Source organism: Equus quagga, chromosome 5, assembly GCF_021613505.1.
Source record: "Equus quagga isolate Etosha38 chromosome 5, UCLA_HA_Equagga_1.0, whole genome shotgun sequence".
Classification (NCBI taxonomy): domain Eukaryota; kingdom Metazoa; phylum Chordata; class Mammalia; order Perissodactyla; family Equidae; genus Equus; species Equus quagga.
In genome coordinates, this window is record NC_060271.1 from 93,578,046 (window position 1) to 93,597,451 (window position 19,406).

General features: G+C 37.3%; 1 protein-coding gene across 4 annotated transcripts in view; it reads right to left on the reverse strand.

Annotated features, from left to right (window-relative positions):
* Positions 1-19,406, reverse strand: part of EML6 (EMAP like 6) — a 253,213-nt gene that overhangs the window by 140,849 nt on the left and 92,958 nt on the right. For all 4 annotated transcript variants that reach the window (XR_006888845.1, XM_046663360.1, XM_046663358.1 and 1 more), the window contains exons 3-7: positions 17,905-18,064; positions 14,365-14,463; positions 11,666-11,734; positions 4,721-4,906; positions 2,481-2,616 (exon numbers count right to left, since the gene is read on the reverse strand). Coding sequence is in view for 3 of the 4 variants with exons in the window: in XM_046663360.1 (XP_046519316.1) it covers positions 2,481-2,616; positions 4,721-4,906; positions 11,666-11,734; positions 14,365-14,463; positions 17,905-18,064 (650 nt within the window). In the remaining variant the exon portion in view is untranslated. The remainder of the gene's footprint in view (positions 1-2,480; positions 2,617-4,720; positions 4,907-11,665; positions 11,735-14,364; positions 14,464-17,904; positions 18,065-19,406) is intronic.

A 19,406-nucleotide genomic window follows, 5' to 3' on the forward strand; every position in this document is an offset into this window, starting at 1 on the left:
AGGCACAGGCAGGCCTGTCTGTCTACTGTGCACCACCTGTCTCTGCTTTGATCTTGACAAGGGAGTGTGTGTGGGAATCTGCTGAGAGTGATACAAAATGAACGGTGTCCCTATCTTCCTTTGACTCTGGGAACAGGAGCTGGCCATGGGGTTAGCCATGTGCAATCAATACAAACCTCTGGTTATATGGATGCTTATTCTCAACCGGCTGCTGAACTCTCCTTTGAGAGCCCAAAGTCAGACTCGATATCAGGTGGGAAAAGTATAACAGGGTAAATACAGCTTCTGCCTTGATCCCCACACTTTAAGATTTATACCTTAATTATGTGATACAATTTTTGGATGAGCTGGATAAAGTGACTGCCAAAAAGGAATCATCATTTCTGATTGATGCTCCCCAACATCTAGCCAGTTTATGGTCAATAATCTCATCTGGTACATTAAGTCACCAGTTATTTATGTTTTGCTCCCAGTTTACCTTGAAGGAAGAAGTTTCATGGTTCAAGGTCAAACACTTTTGGCTGCTTTACTAACATTTTTTACATTGCTATCCTGGGTGCTTGCTTGCTTATATCCGCTTTAAGTATTTTTCTGGATATAATTACATTGGCCCACACTCTACGGCAGAGAACTTAAGGGCCCTGATTGTCTCCTTTTTGATGCACTGAAGTGGACACTAAATTCTACAACTCCCTATGTCTACTGTTTTGCCTGGCATTCAGAAATGGATCTGCACCAGGATTCTGAGCTTCCATAAAAAAATAACAATCCAGGGGCCGGCCGGTGGCATAGCTGTTAAGTTCATGCACTCTGCTTCGGCAGCCCAGGGTTCACCATTTCAGATCCTGGGCACAGACCTACATGCTGCTCATCAAGCCACACTGAGGCAGTGGCCCACACAGAACTAGAATGATCTACAACAAGGATACATAACAATGTGCTGGGGTTCTGGGGAGAAAAAAAAAAAGAAGATTGGCAACAGATGTTGGCTCAGAGCCAATCTTCCTCACCAATAAATAAATAAATAAATAACAATCCAATCTCCACATTAGCTGACTGTAAATGCATTTTTTTGTATTTAACAGATATTTAAAGAAGCTGGACTGTGGGTACATATAGGAAGTACAATATCCAGCTCACTTCCCTGTTGCTCAATTTTTAAGAAAAGTTTGGTTGAAAACAACATTATTTAAGGAAGATAGCCTGAAGAATAGGTAGTCTGTGCATTCTTCTCTCCGTCCTCTGAAATCTATCCCAGGCCAGCAGAGCGCTCCAAATACAGCCACGTAATTTGGTCTATGGAAGAATCTCTCTGACCACACTGCCATCAGCCTGCATCAAGGGGCTTCATGAAAAACAACCTGGTGAGTAATAGCTCACTTCAGGCCTTTTGAGGACTTTGGGTTTCATTCACAGAGTCCTCCCTAGGAAGATTCTCAGGAAATTTCTCATCTCCGCACTGGGAATAACTCCCCTTCGGGTGAGCAATGGGTAAATTTTTATCTTGTGGATGCCACAACTCATGGTGCTGAGCACCCCTCCTTCAGTGCTGGCCACGGGAGCCAAGAGCCGGGTCTGGAGCCCACCTGCCACAAATGAACAGAGCTCCCCACATGTGCTCAGTGTACTAACATCACTTGTGACTTCGTCTTATCTTTCCCATTTAAACTTTCCACCTTAATCTCTCTCAGCCCTAAATTCTTTATCTGTAAAATGAGATAATAAGCCGATCATGAGAATTTTAGAAGATGTACACATACTGCTTCATATTCTCTGCTACGCAGACTCAATATGTTGTAATAATCGCTAACATATATTAAGTGCTGACTACGCGCCATGACTAATTCTAAGCACTTTGCAAGTGTATATAATCTTAATACAGCTCTATGAGGTTAGTGCTAGTATTATCTCCATTTTATAGATGAGGAAACCGAGGCCCAGAGATGTTAAGAAATTTGACCAAGATATCAAATCTATCACGGATAAAACTTGGATTTGAACCCAGGCCCTCAACTCTGAGCCCATGCTTTCAACTCCCACTACTATGGTAGCTATTATTTTAAAGCTATTTTTAATACAGAATTTCTTTGTCTTGCTTTTCATATCAATTTCTTATTTATTTGTTTGTTTATGTTCGGAGGCGGGGTGCAGTCACATTTAGGATCACCAACTTGTCCAGAACCTCCCAGTTTTATAACTGAAAGTGCCATCTCACAGGGCACCGCTCAGTAGTTTTACCACTATGTTGTTCATCTTTGCAGCAGGGCCACTGCTAGTATGTACAGACATCTTTGTGCAAATTAGGAAAAAGGGCTATCTATTTTTAACAGATTTTTGATCTGGTACTCAATATATTTATGTAAACTGCCTTAAATCCGTTGTTGAATAAGATGGGGTATGGAAAAACAAATATAAATACAGAAGTTTACATTGTATTTTACACTCTCAGAGTTATGGGTAAATATTAATACATATATTACCTTTATATCCTTGTTCTGTCTCCCTGAGATCAATTTTGGTTATTGGTTTGAAATCAGTGTCCCATAATCGTATACACCCATCTCGTCCGCCAGTGGCAAAGCCTTCTTCGCAAGCATACATGCTAAAGATTCCAGCCTGTTGGTGAAGGCAGGTAATACTCAATGCTGCAACCATTCTAAATAGGCATTATAGTTGGCTCTTGATGATTAAAAAACAAAATAAAAATAAAAACAAATCCCTTGTTCTATTGAAATCCTGACAATAGACCAAGCAGTCATTTATAACATCCTTCAGTTTAGCTAGATTAAAAATTAATCATTATAATCACCAAAGCAAACTAGTTCAAGTGCTCCTTTGCCATTTCTAAACTGATAGCAGGTTGTAAAAGAAAAAATCACTCAGGAATTCCTTGATTAAAGCAGATATGAAAATCATAAATTCCTTTATGTGATCCTCATAAAGAAAAATAAGACAATGGAAGTGTTTTACAAAAATTACTGCCCAAAATAATCAAGTAAAAGATATGTGGGCTAGGAACATAAACACTTTTACAGGTACAAAGGTGCCTGAATTGCATCTCAATGAGCCCAAGGGGGCACCACCTGAACCTCATTGAAAGCATAAATTAGATTTGTGTTAGCTTGTTAAGTAAGCATCATTTGAAGATGATTTTTCACATCTGAAAATAGTTTCATAACTTAAAGATGCTTTTCCACAGGAAAATATCTTGTTTGATCTGTTCAAATATGCTACAAGAGTATAATGTTGACATAAGATCCAATGTAAAGAGAAATTAGGTTACTAAGGCAGCTGCTTTTATGAATGAGGACAAATATTGATTGCTTAATTGTTTTAGATTTTATTTTTTTCCTTTTCCTCCCCAAAGCCCCCCGGTACATATTTGTATATTCTTCGTTGTGGGTCCTTCTAGTTGTGGCATGTGGGACGCTGCCTCAGCGTGGTTTGATGAGCAGTGCCATGTCTGCGCCCAGGATTCGAACCAACAAAACACTGGGCCGCCCACAGTGGGGCACAAGAACTTAACCACTGGGCCACGGAGCCAGCCTCTGACTGCTTAATTATTTTAAGAGCTGTTTCATAATTAGCAAAGCCAAGAAAATTGGTCTTCAATATTTAAGACAATGAGAGATCTAAAGTTTCATAGCTCTTTTGCTAAGAGTTGCTTAAACTTTTCTTCACACTAAAAGTAATGGGGGGGCCGGCCCGGTGGCACAGCGGTTAAGTCCGAATGTTCCGCCTCGGCGGCCCTGGGTTCGTCAGTTCGGATCCCGGGCGCGGACATGGCACCACTCAGAAGGCCATGCTGTGGTAGGCGTCCCCCGTATAAAGTAGAGGAAGATGGGCACAGATGTTAGCTCAGGGCCAGTCTTCCTCAGCAAAAAGAGGAAGATTGGCAGCAGATGTTAGCTCAGGGCTAATCTTCCTCAAAAAAAAAAAAAAGAGTAATAGGGGACCAAGTTGGAGGGTATAAACTAAAGGTCTATCAAGCTTCCAAAAATGTTACCAAATTTCCATTTACTATAATGGGCTTTAGCTTTCACATTACCTCCCCATTCTTCTGGGCATTTCCATTTTATCATCCACAGATACGGCAATATAACTATTTTCATATATGTCAAAGAGAGCAGAGTGGTCAGAAATAAAGTTTGCCCGTATTCTTATGGAGCAGACCATCAAAAGAGAGAAGTTTATCAATGTAAACTGTAAACTGATAATGCGGACGTGGAGGTGATGCTCACTCACTTGGAGTGAGGAAATTCTACCCTTACTAACCAATGTAAAATAATAATTGTCTACACCCTTGCTAGTCAACCTGTGGGCCACAGGCCAGAAGCAGTGACATCATCCCAGACCCACTGAGTCAGAATCCACATTGTAACAGGATACCCAGGAGATTTGTAGGCATATTGAAGTTTGAGAAGTGCTGGTCTATAAGACGAAACTGATGATGAAATAGTTCTGGTCTTCTGTCAAGCGACTGTTGAGGAATAGCAACACTAATCAGCCAATCAACGATTGAGGTGAAGGCTAATTAAATTACTGTGCTTTCGAAATATTTATTTCCTTTAAGTGAACAAAAAGTAATTTTGGAAATTTTTTAATGTTTAGGAAGTGTTCAGCAGAGTCTGCTGATCCTAAAGCAATGGGAAAAAATAGAGATTTGTGACCTTAACTTATTTAATAAATCATCCCCAAATTTCCATATGGGGATACTTACACTATGTGCTCCTTGAATGGTGCGAACTAAATTGAGCCCTTTCCAGACATAGATGTCGCCATTTAAAGCACCAGAGTAGGTGATATCTTCTTTGGCACATGCAAGGCAAAGGATGGTCTGAAGATCCCCTGTTTTGCCAAATATCCCTCTTTTTGCAGTCAGGGCATTTCCACACAGAGTCCAAAACTAGAAAGTAAGTGATAAAATAAACAGATCTAAAATAGAGTATTCTGATGCATCACATTATTGGTATTTATTCTTTTATATTTCAATACAGTTTACCTAATATGCTATAGCTGAACTAGGCACACACATAATTTGTTTTACTGTAACCAACAGAGAACTGCAAAATATTTGAGCCAACTAGTAGCAGCATAAGAAAAACCTATAATGACATTTTTAAAACTTCCAAAGTTCCAAAATTCCAAAACTTTGCTAATTGTTTAATGGTGATTTAAATAAAATGTCAACGTTCTCAGAGTTGGAATAAAGTGCATGAATGACATTTTTGTTTGATTTTTTTGGTCTAATTATAGAACCAGTATAGGTTCATTGTAGAAAAGTTTGTAAATAAAGACAAATGTAAAGAGGAAACTGAAATTATTCACAACCTCCTGTTAACATGTTGATATATCTTCCAGGCATTTTTTGGTGTGTGTATATATATATATTTGGAAATAATTTCTTTCTAACTAAAAATATTATAAATCTTCCCTGTAGAAATGTTACTCAGAAATATGTGTCTAAATATGAGTTACATTTCCATGTAGCCAAATAATTGACTAGGCTTGTCAGTTTTAGCTGCATAATTTATCATGAGGAGACCATGTGCATGAAGCTTAAGCTACTTTATAGAAGGCAGCAGGAAGATTCCCATAGTTATATAGAGGTTAAACATTTTGCTTTGACATAATTCTTTTAAATGTATGAACTGGTATAACTTTACCACCGTGTATGTAGCCCCTCACGGTTTATAAAGACTCTTTACATTTGTTAAGTTATTTGATCTTCAAAATACCTTGAGAACTAGCAAAGGCAGATATTATTATTCCCATTTGGAAATGAGGGAAAGAGTTAGGCATAAGCGACTTGCAGAAGGTAAGGGTTCAATGGAGGTCATACATGAGAGAATATTGAAATCTTGATCTTTGCCTTGAGAACTTTAAATCTAATGAAGAAGACACATATAAGACAAGAGAGAATTTCAAGGCAGCATATTCAGACTACATACAAGCGGAAAGGGAATTCAAAGATAGAGAAGCATGTTGAATTAATCGGAATGAAAGAGAGTAGGATTTGGATCAGCAGTGAGGAAGAAATTGTGTCGGGGTTCAGGAGAACAGGATTGGGCAAACCCAGGGGACAGGAAATGTGCAAGGAAAATTCAGTGACAACTCTAATATTTTGTGTCTGCAGGAGAGGAAAAATGGTGGTCTTCTCAGAGGAGTTGGGTCTTCAAGAAGCAGTTCTGGGAAGGCTGCAGCACCGAGGAGGGCTGGGACTCAGGCATCTGTGGAGAAGGTGGCCCTTAAGGACGATGAGACAATCTGGGGTTCTTCTTTCATTGAGGAGGAAAGTGTCAACTCTGGTGATTCATTTCTTTGGGTATTATTATTTTTACAAAAAGGTGCTAACGTATACATGGAAAGAATAAAAAGATCTGAGAAAAAGATAGGCATAAGTTTGGGAAAATATTTCAGTACTAACTTTGAACCTGCACAAACTACTAGCTGTAAACAACTACTGGCTGCCAAGAACTTGCTGTTTGTGGTGACGTTAAGGCAGACATTTTCCCTTCTCACTGTCTCCCCATGCACGAAGATTAAAAAGAAATATTTATTTTGTAATTATTATCCCTAAAGGAGACTGATTTTTTTGTAATGATTATCCCTTTAACTTGGGATGTACACCTCTGACACTTGAGTTACTGAAATATTTCTAGACGGACAACCACAAAAAAAAATAGAGACCATTATTCTTAGACACAAAGGTCTTCTGATAAATCACCCAGTCAGATGGTATAATGCCAACATAAAACATTCCAAATAAATTTTTCTCTAAAAAGGCATAAGTAGATGTAATGCCAGGATAGGCATGAGATTTTCAGCAGAAAATGGCAAATCTCTGAAAGATTCTCTCTTCTTGAGAAGCACTTCCTGTTTGGAAAACAGTGACAGTTTAGGGTAGCAACACACCATTAAATCCACATGACATAAAGAGATGTTGCTTATCTTCTCCAATCTTCATTCACAGCTTGTAATGCAAATTCTGTTAGAACTGGCAGCTACCTTGGAGCTCATCTGGCCCTAGGTTATCCCCAGGGTCCCTTCTGTCTGTGACGAGAGACTGGAGAAGGATCAATATCCACAAACCTGGTAGACTCATTTGCCGTAAAACCAACCAAGCAGACAATGCTCAACTGCTACTGTTTTTCAAGCATTCATTTCAGATCATTGTAATTTGCCTGTTTGGCAAACACTGGGGATTTGCAAAACTAGAAACGATTTCACTTTAGCTACAAAAATTTCACATCAAAATATTTCCTTGGAGTGCAAAGATTTTACAGTCAACTTGTGACTAGAATTATTCATTTGATGTTAGACAGGTTTTGGGAAAAAAGGTGGGGATCCTGGAACTGGATGTAGAAAATACAGGAGAGTGAAAATAATTTGTTGAATCCTGCTGAAATTTGTTGTGGATTTCTTTCTAAACAAAATTAATAAAGAATGGCTGGATGGGCATTTGCAGATTCTTGCATTTGAGGTAAAAATGCTTGTTTTTGTTTAGAAAAAATACCTAAGTCTTTTAAAACACAATTAATAAATTTAACAGGATAAGCAGCTTTTAGCATTTTCAAATGAAGTTCCAGGGTTTTATCTGTCTCTGCTTTTACAATTAACTGATTAAAAGTTAGAGTTACCCAAGGATGAAAAGAAATAGGGAAGAAGCCAGAGAATTCTATCAATTAAGCAACTAATCTATTATTTTTAACAATCTGTTTTGGGGGGAGAAAGTTAAGCCAAAATAGATCATTAAAAAATAATTCCTAAGTGGAAAGAGCTCTACACAGGGAGCCAGAGACGGAGTTTAAATCGTATCTGTGAGCCTCAGAAATGGGAAAAGAACCTGAATGTTACTGTGCCCCTGCTGGTCCCACACACTGTTTAATGTAACTCTTAACAAATTCAGAAGGTAGTGGTCCTTCTTTGGGGGATGAGAGGGAGAAATTCAGCCTCAGGGAGATCAAATAGTTTTCCCAGAGTCAAGCAGAGGAAGATAAAACCAGGATTCAAAATCAAATAACTTCCTACATCTTGGCTTCGTCACTGTAGAACATGCAGGTTAGATGATGGCTCTCCAGTCGGGGTCCCAGACTTCAGAGAGCCGCCACAGCCTAATGGAAATCAGGCTTATCATGAGCTCACCTGTTTCTTTGCTGTGGCTGAAAGAACAACTCAAGCTTTGCCACACGATAAACTGGTTAGAAACTCATGGTGGCGGATATACATCTGCGATTAACAAAAATTGTTAAGGGAATCAATATTTAATGGCTACAGTGTATTTTGTGGCCCAAATCTTTCAAAATGTTGGTTCCCTTGGAAACAAAGTTAAGAAAAGAGGTTCTTTGGTGGTGAAAATGTTAATAACGATAATCTTTGAACATGTTATTGGCCGTTCTGCTCCCCAGTCCCATGATTCCATGGGTGACCAATGCCGCCCTCTTACCTTCCGAATGAAGTGCAGTCCCTCCCGTGGGTTCTCTGCCTTCCAAGACGTCCCCACCAAACTCACCTACTCACCAAGGCTCAGCTCAAAAACAATCCCCTTCCTGAAACACTTAACGTTCATTAAACCAGTTGGGATCTCTCCTTTATCCCTAGAGAATTTCCGTTTTGTTTCTTACATAATTTTCTGTTTTAATCTTTTAATCGTTAAACTTCAAGCAAATTGAAAATAGGGTCAGTTTTTATTCCTTCACATGGGACAAACTCAACAATGTTTATCAAATTTAGTAAGTTTTCTTGTCTTTCCGGTGGGCTGCAAAAGACATACAGAAGGATCCTCCAACTGCTGCTGAAGCAAAATGTGTCTGTATTTCAGCAAATACAGGTATTCTCAGGTGAAAATCAGGTCTTTGCACAGGGATTACAAAATTTTAGGAAGCCAGAAGGTGTTGGTAGGATATCTTGGACCTTTGAATAGTGTAATCTATAGATTTATCTTTTTGTCTCTTGTTTTTTTCTTATTTTAGAAGTAAAATATGTTATCGGAAAATAATTTAAAAATGAAGGAAAATATAAAAGGGAAAATTTTTAAACCATCCATCAATCATTACCGAGAGATAACTATTTAACATTTTGGGATATACTTCCAATTTATTTCCTACACAAAAATATAGTCTATTTTTTAGGTAGAAAAATAAAAGCCACAAATTTGCCCCACTCAGAAGTAGACTGTAAACAGATCTTGAATATTTCCCAGTAACATTAACCATCTAGCACCTGACTTACAATGATTGCGCAGTATTTCTTCATAGAGCCATACTATACGTTTTTAACCACCTGGGGCAGTTAGTGGTTTCAGGTTTTCTTTTGTTTGGTTTTATTAGCTACTGATGTTATTCAGCAATAAATCAGAGTTTGGTTCAGACTTCTAACAACTTCCTTGGGATAAATTCCACGATGTGAAATTACTGACTCAAAGGGTATGAACATTTCTAAGGCTAGCGATAGATATTGCCAAATTTCTGGACTGAAAGATCATACTCATTTACCCCTCTGCTAGCAAGGCTTGAGAGTGTTCATTCACCAAATCTTTCCCAACACTGGATATATCTTAACCATAATTTTGATACATTAAAAACATTGTTACTTTAAAACTTTTATTTCTTAATTATTAATGAGATTTAGTATTTCATATGTCTATTAGCCAACAATGTTTCTATTTTTGTCGGTTTTGTTCTTTATCCATTCTACAGATTTGCTACATAGGTATTTACATTTCAAGAACAAGCCAACATTCTATCTAACTGCCATGCTTGTTGCTTATGCTTTGCTCATTTGTCGTTGGCCTCTTGTTTCTTTTTTTTTTTCCCCTTTCTGCTTTTTTCTCCCCAAATCCCCCCAGTTCATAGTTGTATATTTTAGCTGTGGGTCCTTCTGGTTATGGCATGTAGGACGCCGCCTCAGTGTGGCCCGACAAATGGTGCCATGTCCGCACCCAGGATCCAAACCAGCAAAACCCTGGGCCGCCGAAGCAGAGCGGGCGAACTCAACCACTCGGCCACAGGGCCGGCCTCGGTGTCTTGTTTCTTGGGGGTGGGGGGTAAGTAGACAGAACACTTTAATATTTATATAGTTGAGTCTATAATATTATCCTTTATAGTTTCTTATTTTGCTTTTACATTTAGAAAGGCCTTTCTCCAACTTGAGAGCAGTTAAACATTTACTTATATATTCCTCTAGTTATTTTAGTTTTTTGTTAACATCCAGCTCTTTAATTCATAAAGAATTTATTTTAGTGTATGGTATGAAGTAATAATTTTTAACTTTTCCCCCTAAATAAATAGATAAATTGTTCTACTGCCCACTTGTCGGAAATACAATTATTATATTCTTAATTGTCATCCACATTAAGGTCTATTTCTCAGCTTTGTTTTGTTGTTGTTTATTCATACATATCCTGTTCTTATACCATTTTAATTATTGTAATTTCATAATATGCTTTAGTAAATAGTAGTGCAAATTCCTCTTCATTATTCTTTTTTATTCCAAAGTTCTCGGTTATTCTCGCTCTTTTGTTCTTCCAGATTAACTTAGAATAACTTAAAGGGAAATGTTATCAGGTAACAACAAAATTTATAGAGATTGTAATTGAACTCGTACTAAATATAAATTAACTTGGAAAGAAATGATGCATTTATAATTTTTAGACTTCATGTCCAGAATCAAGGTTGTCTCTCCATTTGTTCAAGTCTTCTTTTATCTTCCTCTGTAAAGTTTTGTAATATTCTTTAAATAAGTCTTGCATATTTCTTGTTAAATTTGTTTCTGAGCATTTTACCATCTGTCCCTTTCTAACCATTAAGAAGGAACAATGGGAAAGATCAGGAAAAACTAGACTAAAAGAAGAATAAAAGAACTGGGAAACAGGAGGAGTTTTTGGAAGAATATAGATCTCTCTCTGTTTGTACAGAAATACAGCATTTTTGTACCCACAGAGATCCACACATGCTCTCTCCAAGCAAGTAATCCTTATACTCTTATTGGTAGACTCTAACTTATATTATCTATAAACCTATACAGAAGATCCTGGGCCATATCCCAGGGTCCAGGAGAAACTGTTGCTATGACGGAGCAAATGACGTTGATGGTGTTAATTTTGCTACCTGTGTAACAAAATAGAAAGAAGCAAGTAGGCAGAGGTAGGTCCTGGGCTACTAACAGTCTTTCAGGCTGTGCAGTCTGGAGGCAGACAGAGGCATTTAGAAACCAATGGCCCAGGTAGGTTTGTACCATGTATCCCTCTATTACCTAGGCCCAACACAACATGGCATCTTTCTTCTGAGAGAAGAAATCATGCAATATGTGTAAACATTCATCATAATGTAAAAACTTAATTCACAAATGAAAATCAGAACTGTTTTAAAATATGCAATCCCAGAAGTATTATGAGTCTTCTGTTTAGTATTTAATTAACATAAAGTTCCCTTTTCAGCTACCTGTTGAGCACTTCACTTCACTGTCTCTACATTGCATTTCTGAAAGAGAGCCCCATCAGCTGATGTTAGCTTGCTTCAAGATCAGAGAAGCAAGTAAGAAGGCTCTAAATTTAAGGAAAAATATGTAAAATCAGGCAGTTTCTCAAAACCAAATTATATATATATAAAACACCTAAAATTATTTTCATCCAAGGTACCAAAAATTTACAAAAACACTACTTTACCTTTATATGTTTTACTCCACAGCTAACCACTCTGTTTGGCTGATATGGATCCCAGGAAATATCAAAAATCTGTTTAAAAAAATTAAAAGTTGCCATGTTGGTCATTTACATGTTTTGGCCTTCTTTCAGATACCAGTCCAATTGCCAAGACTCTATCTTAACACTTAGAACACAATGCTACCTACACAGACTGGAAAATGGAGGATTGGTTCTGGGGATGATTTTATCACCTCATGTCTACTTACCTTAGGCCTGAAAAGAGAGATAATAACCACAATCATTGAGAACAAACGGATGTCATATTTTTAACTTTGTCCATCTGGGGTAAATAAATTGTGATGATTTAGGATAATTTTTTGATCAAATTTTCTATAGCTCTCCACAATGCTAATAAAATACCTTTGTGATAGCTTCACAATAAAATGAAAAGAATTATAAAATGCTTCATTTTAAGTAGGAAAATGTTTAATAGTCAATTACAATTCAATGTTGCCCACAGTTTTTAGTAATCACAGAAGTTGATATTCCTAAACTAAGGTAGAGGCATTTATCTGGCACTAACTTAGCCCACCCAAAATAGTCCTTTAGGCCATCATTTTAATCTCACCCAAAATACCATTATATTTTCAGTTCTCCAATGAACTGAAAATATCTGCTAACACAACTTTTCCTTAAGAAAAGCTACCAGACAGTTTGCATGTATATTTCCACTTGGGGACCAGGAAAGAGAAGACTCTCTGTCAACACTGAGGATCAAATTACCTGTGGCAATTGTTTAAAGTGCATATTCCCCCAGCCCACCTGAGAGATTCTGATTTAGTGGGTCTGAAAACGGGTCCAGGCACATGCCTTTGTAAACAGGTCCCAGGAGATTCTGATGCAAGTGGTCCATGGACCACACTCTGTGCATCTCTAATAGACAGAAGGACCAGATGTCAGGGCTACAGTCTAGAAAGAGAAAGAGTTTAGGCTGCTAATTTCTCATCACATAGGAAGGAGCAATATGGACTAATCATCAGAGAGAGAAGGAGGACAAATAATCTTCTGTTAGGTAGGAAGGAGGAATTATGGACCACAGCAAGAGCACTGAAGAAGGAGCACGTGGTCTAAGTACCCATTCTAGCTATGTGAGGTCAGCTAAGTCTTAGTATCTCTAACCTTAACCTCATCTTCTCTAAAAGGAATGATACCACCTCAGTTGTTACCATGTCAATTAGGATAATGTATGTAGGATCATTTTGCAGGCTATGAAGCACTCATACAAATGAGTGCTAGGGATTAAGTATTTAGCCACGAAAATATCTTAAAGATAATCATTTGCCCATAAGCAGCCAATAATAATTCATCCTGGCATCAGTTATAAAGAGAAAAACTATGTGTGATACAAATTATGGGCTCTAGGAGAACAGTGTTCTAAAAGAACAGTATTTCATTAAAACATTCTAGGCTTTTAAAATCACAGAGTTCTCACTAGAGAAGCATTGCACTTTTTACAATCTACTTCTAACGGGAAAGGGTACAATACACTAACAAAGCAGTAAGAAATTCACCTATCGATCCAGTCCAATTCAACTTACTTTATAAGACATAATGGGATCACAGCATAAGCAGAAACAGTAATATCCAAAATGTAAGCACTGCAAATATTTTTAACCTGTTCATTCAATATTAACTTAATACCAATTAAATACTAATAAGTTAATATCGAAACCTGGGGGGTAGAACTTGAGCATCATTATGATGTAAAATCTGCCTAGAGGATTCTCGTGTGTAGCCAGAGGTGGGAGCCATTGGGACAGAGCGGTGCCAGGCCTCTTCCAACACAATAGTTCCATTGCTGGTCACTCCCAGACTTTCTGAGGATTTAATTCTCAAGTACAATGAGTCCAAATGTGCAGCAACAACTATGGGGTCCCCTTAAACCACAATTCTCCCTACTTGAATGTACCATTCACATAAAATTTTTTTAGAGTTCACATTAAGCAAGAGACAGTGAACGTAATATTTAATTAGAGCCTCATTCTACATGGACACTTACATTGTGCAGAAATACAAAACAACTAGGAATCAATGTAAGACAGTCATGTAAATTCATTTTTTTTAATTAGAAAATCAAGACAATAAAGTAGGCAAATTTTTTTGATTATGCAAGACACTGGAGAAATAGATTTCTAACCACTTAATGCATATGTCATCTTCATTTCCTATCTTGCCAGCTCTGACTACATGGAATTATCATATCGGATCACACTGACTTCAGTATGTATGATAAGCAAGCCACAATTTACATTCGATGTTTCAAATATAACAAAGAATCACAAAATTGTCACTACATTCATTTGAAATTCAAATGCATACACTTGTAAACATTTTGTGAATATTATTTTCTAACAACGATTTCCATCTCCTAATGAATACATCTAAATTTTACATATAATTTCAAATTCAATTCTATTCTGGCTTTATGAAGAAGCTAAATGATAGTATCAAAAATTTGCTTCACCTATGAAACGCACTAACAATTTAAATAAAGCATCTGACCACCAGAAGAGCTCATGCCAACATAGCTATTAATCAGAAATTAATTTTTAAAAACAGTAAAAATTTACTTTTAAAAATATTACAACTATGAGAAGCTATATCACAATTGCCCCCCAGTTATGAAATCTGCATGGCTTGATCCAACAAGTTCTTCTTACCCGATCAGAGTGGCCGGTGGCTGAGGCCAGAAGTTTTCCCTTCCTCCAGTCCCAAATGCAGACTGTGTTTTTGGCATCCAATCCCACAGAGGCTAAACGCTAAGAATAAGAACCATATTTAGTAGCTGAAAATGATGGGAAGATTTCCTATTATCCACGCCTTCTTTCAACAAATGGTTATTGATTACCTACTATGGGCCAAGCATTGAACTTCTCATGAAAAAAATGATTTCTCAAAATCCATCTTAAAGCAAAAACTAAAGATATCACAGTAGATGACTTCCATTAACACTTCCTGAAATTTCAAAAACCTGAAAACTACAACTCATTTGTCCTTCTTAAGCATAGGAAACATGCAAAATCTGATGAAGTCTCTGGTTAATCAGTGGAAATCACAGGAACAGAACTTGAAGGCAGTATTCAGATTTTTACATTTAAGATCTTAGTGCGAGATTTAAGAGAGTCTAGGATTCTATAGTCTAAAAGTATGACCAAACTTCTAGAATTAAAGGGTTTAACAAACGCATAGAGAAGAAATCTCAGAAGTAAACCTTATTTTCATTCTTCTTAATTTTCATAATTTCATAAACATTTAAAGTGATTAAGAAGGATACATAATTTTAATAAAAGTAATCTGGTACTTCATCTCTCAGTCTAAATTCTTTGGGTTCAGATCAGAACTTGTCCTCAAAGGGAAAAGAAAATTCAACACATACAAGTATACACAAAATCAAAAGTGTCCAGTGTAAGGAACACCAAAATCAGATTCCAGCAGCACACGACCTCTAAGAAAACAGCACTGTGCAACAGATAGAGGTCTGGACTGGGAGCAAGTAGATTTGGCTCTTTTTTTGACTTTGAGAGTAGCCAGCCCCTGGAAAACTAATTAATCTCCTTAAATTTCAGTTTTCTCATCTGTAAAATGAGTATAAAATATTTGTCTGTCTACCTAGTAGGACTGTTGTGTGGATCAGTGACATAATGTAAGTCAAAGGGTTTTAAAAACACAGTACTACCCAAGCTTAAGAGTATCTGAGCTTATGCATTTCACCGAGTACATCTGAGTGTGTGTGTGTGTGTATATATATGTGTGTGCATATGTATGACATATGACAGAATGATAGACAGCCACGTGTGGCTAAATGTATATATATTTTGTTATGCAGGGATTACTCGGGTGTCTTCACTAAAGATGGTTTCCATTAGGAATATTTAGTACAAAAATTATATAGCTGGAGGTTTTAAAATATGCCCTTAAGAAAAGGGGGTCTTTGTTGTGATTTTTAATTTAGGGTTCCAGCAATGATTATAACACACGGTTGTATTTTGATCCATATACAGAAATTTGAAGTAGGTGAATTCCATTCAGCGTTTTTAAAAAAAATAGAAAAAGCAGTTAACATACACATGGACACTAAAGTAAAACCCACATTTCTTGATTGAGAAAAAAACAAAAGAAATCTATTTTGTTCCTTTGTAGTGAGAGGCCCCACAGCTACCTGAAAACATTTCTATTGCCTTTCGTTGCTTGTGAAGTGAAGGGCCATTTGTCATTTTCTAAATATCACTCGATTCCAGTGAACACTGTCCAGGGAATAAGGCTGACCTGAAGCAACAGACATCAACAAGCCATGAAATTCACCATGGCAAACAAATAGGAGGTTATTTTTCTCAATTGACAGTTAAGTGCCATGCAGTCCATACCTTCACCCTTCAAAATGGAACCTAAGAGAGAATAGCTAGGATTCTAACACAAAATAATTGGACAAAGACCTAAAAATTAAAGCTGGATTTCCCTCTGCCACATAACATTTTTCTTGTGATGCTTCAGAACAAATTTTGAAAAAGAACGTTTGCTAGAAAAACAAAATCAAATTAGACAATGTGCATATAAGTACACATCTAAGCATAATGTACACTTGTACTTGCTTCTTCACTCTGACACACTCATTCAATTTAGTCAGGAACTCAATAACTACAAGTCTGCACAAATGTCACTATCCAGCTATTTCTCTTTAGATGTGAATATACAATGGAATATATGCATTATCCTGACTAAATTGGATGAGATTACAGAATAGCAAAATCAAAAATATATATATATCAGGAGTCTACATATGTAGTGAATCTAGTTATAGAAAGAAAAATGAACAGTTAATGATCACTACTCTCTCAAAATAACAGAAAACACCAAGTAAATGTTAATTGCTTAAAAAGTGACTTAAACCAGATCAAGTCTTAAAATCCACTGAACTTCCCGTGAACTCTCAGTTTGGTCAAACTTTTAAGAACAATTTCACAGGTCTTTCCATGCCACGAACTTACAGAATTAACTCTGAGATTCACCAAAAATTGGATTGAAGGAATTAACTGGCAGAAATATGGAGGGTGAAAGAGACAGAGAAAGGTGGCCTAGGAACATGGAGAAGGCTGTGGGGAAAAGGCACACCCTTAGCAAGGAGGTGAATGCAGTGGAAGCCAGGAATGATCCTCCTGTGTTTCTACTCCCTGTTCTATAACATATTTTTTATGAGATATAATTGATATCTATAACACATTAACAAGTCTTTTCTGCCGACTGTTGCTGGAAGTCAAAAGAAAGAGAGGAACATTGTTGAGGGAACTGGGAAGACGTCATGAAGCCCTTTGAAGTGTCTTGGAAGAATGAGTCACTTTAAGGAGCAAATAGGTTAAGTCGGGCACTTGAGGTAGAGAGGACAGCATGAGAACGGGTCCACAGGTGCCAAAGTGCAGGTGTCATAGAGTAATCTTGTTGACTTGTCCAATTTGACTGCAAGGGGATAGTGAAGGCTAGAAAAGTTGGTTAGCCTAGAATGCCCAGCTACGTAGCAAGGACTTCATTCGTGGGTACTTCCAGCTTTTGTTGTTCTTAAACAATGCACAGACACCTTTTTCAGTTGGTGAAATGTATTAGCAAAAAATTGTGTGGAGACCAGTTAAGAGGTTACATAAACTGTCATGCACGGTGGCAGAAGAATGGGAAGGAGAAGATGAATGTTAGAGTTGCTGTGAAGAAACTAATAAGTACACACGAATCAGTCACGGCTTGAACTGGGGAGAGGGGGTAGGGAGAAGGAGTTAGAAGTGACCTCAAGGTAAAGAGTCCAAGAGAATCTTCTCAGTGAATTATTAGGAGGTGATGTTATCTTCTGAAAGCAAGGGGAACCAAGGAGATGCTCAGGGTTTGAGGTCTGTGAAAAAGGTTTGGTCCAATCCTTATTCCAAATAGGAAGCTAACAATGGAAGACAAAGGGGAATTGCTGAGTCATGATGGACCCTATCATGACTTCCTTTCTGGAAACTTTAACCAGATGGTGAGACTTGGGGAACCAAAACTGAGGCCTATTCAGGGCTGAGTGTTAGTGCCCAAGCTTGGAAAAGGATCAAACAGGTGAGGATTCTAGGAGGCTGCCAAGAGGAGACAGCAAGCGTTGATAGACTTTGAGCCTGTAGGCTCTATAATTCTAGGTGACTTGTGAGAAGTTATTAAAGAAAAGAGAAACAGAAAAAGATACACACCTGTCCATCTGAGTCGAAAGCCAGGCAGGCAACTCCATGTGTATGGACATCTTTAAGAATAGACACAGTCTGGACATTATAGGAATCCCATATACATATATATGGCTCCTTCCCAACTTGGCCAGTTGCAACAAGAGTTTTATCTGGGTGTAAGGCAAGGCTGAAAAAGAAAAAGACCTCTTTTCACATCCTCCAACTGAAAAAAGTTAAGAAAAACATTGATCATCTTTTAGCCACATTTATTTCTCACTTAATCATCTAAGAAGATAATGTCAAGAGATCTCTGAGTCTAAACTGTCCCCCAAGTAATTAATTACCCAATTGGTGTAAATAAAACTGTTCAACTTTGGCAAAGACAGGCTTAGCACAGGTTTAACAATAATTTCATCTGATCTTAGGCACTTGGTTACTTTGAAACCAGACACTACTATGATCATAATTCTATGATTAAAACATCTTATATATGGTCCTATAATTGCTTCATGTCATGATATTTACTTATTGATTTTGAAAATATTACTCAGTTTTCAAGTTAGCTTTTGACTTTAATTTGGAAGAAAAAATGCTGTAGCTAGGAGGAAGTGCGCTTCTTAGAATTAAGTAAGTCTGCTTGCAGAAGTTCTGGATACCATTCTCGTTAGGATTTCAAAGCATGGAGGGGGTCCCAGAGTCAAGTGCTGTTTCTGTGTCTGTTGCCATAGATTATGTATGTTAAACGAAAATTTCTATTTTACAAAAATTGCTGTGACACAAAGAGAACTACAAATTACTATGCTTGTGGTTCATGTAGCATTTTTCCTCTGTAGTCCAATCAAAATAAAACTTTGTCAAATACCAACTAGAATTTCAAGGAGTCTGTAGCAGTCAAGAGGAAGAAATGTTATTCTTCCTAGATGAGAAATTACTCAAATGTTTTAAATTCATTGTGTAAAGAAGTTATGCCTTTATAAAAATAGGTGTTGGGAATTTTAAAAAACAAAAAATAGCACATTACCTATATGAAAAACTAGCAGATGACTCTGTTTCCATGATAACAAAAGGAGGGTTTTTTTCTTTCCAATTTCAGCATCTGTTTACAATTAACAGAAGCAGAATTTTTTTCCTTTTCAAAGTTCAGCATGATTTAATAAGAGCATATGCTCTATTGGCTGCCCCTTACTACCCCTGGGCCTTAGGACATATTACCTGATCTCTTTTGCCTCAGGTTCCTCATCTATAAAATTGAGATACTATATAAAAACAGATAACATAAAGAATATAGAGCATTTAGCACAGTACCAGACACAGAGTAAGCACTCAATACGTTTCATTATCATCATCATTTGTGTAACTGGCATCAGATAGATACAACCAATATATCTGTCTCTGCATTGTGACAACCATAATGTCTCTGTGGATAAAGTGAGCCGTTCAAAAACAAACTATTGTCAGCTTTTCCCCTGGCTCCATGTGGGGGTCCCCAAATTCTGTAGCCACAAAGCTCCGTAGGCTGTCACAGTGGC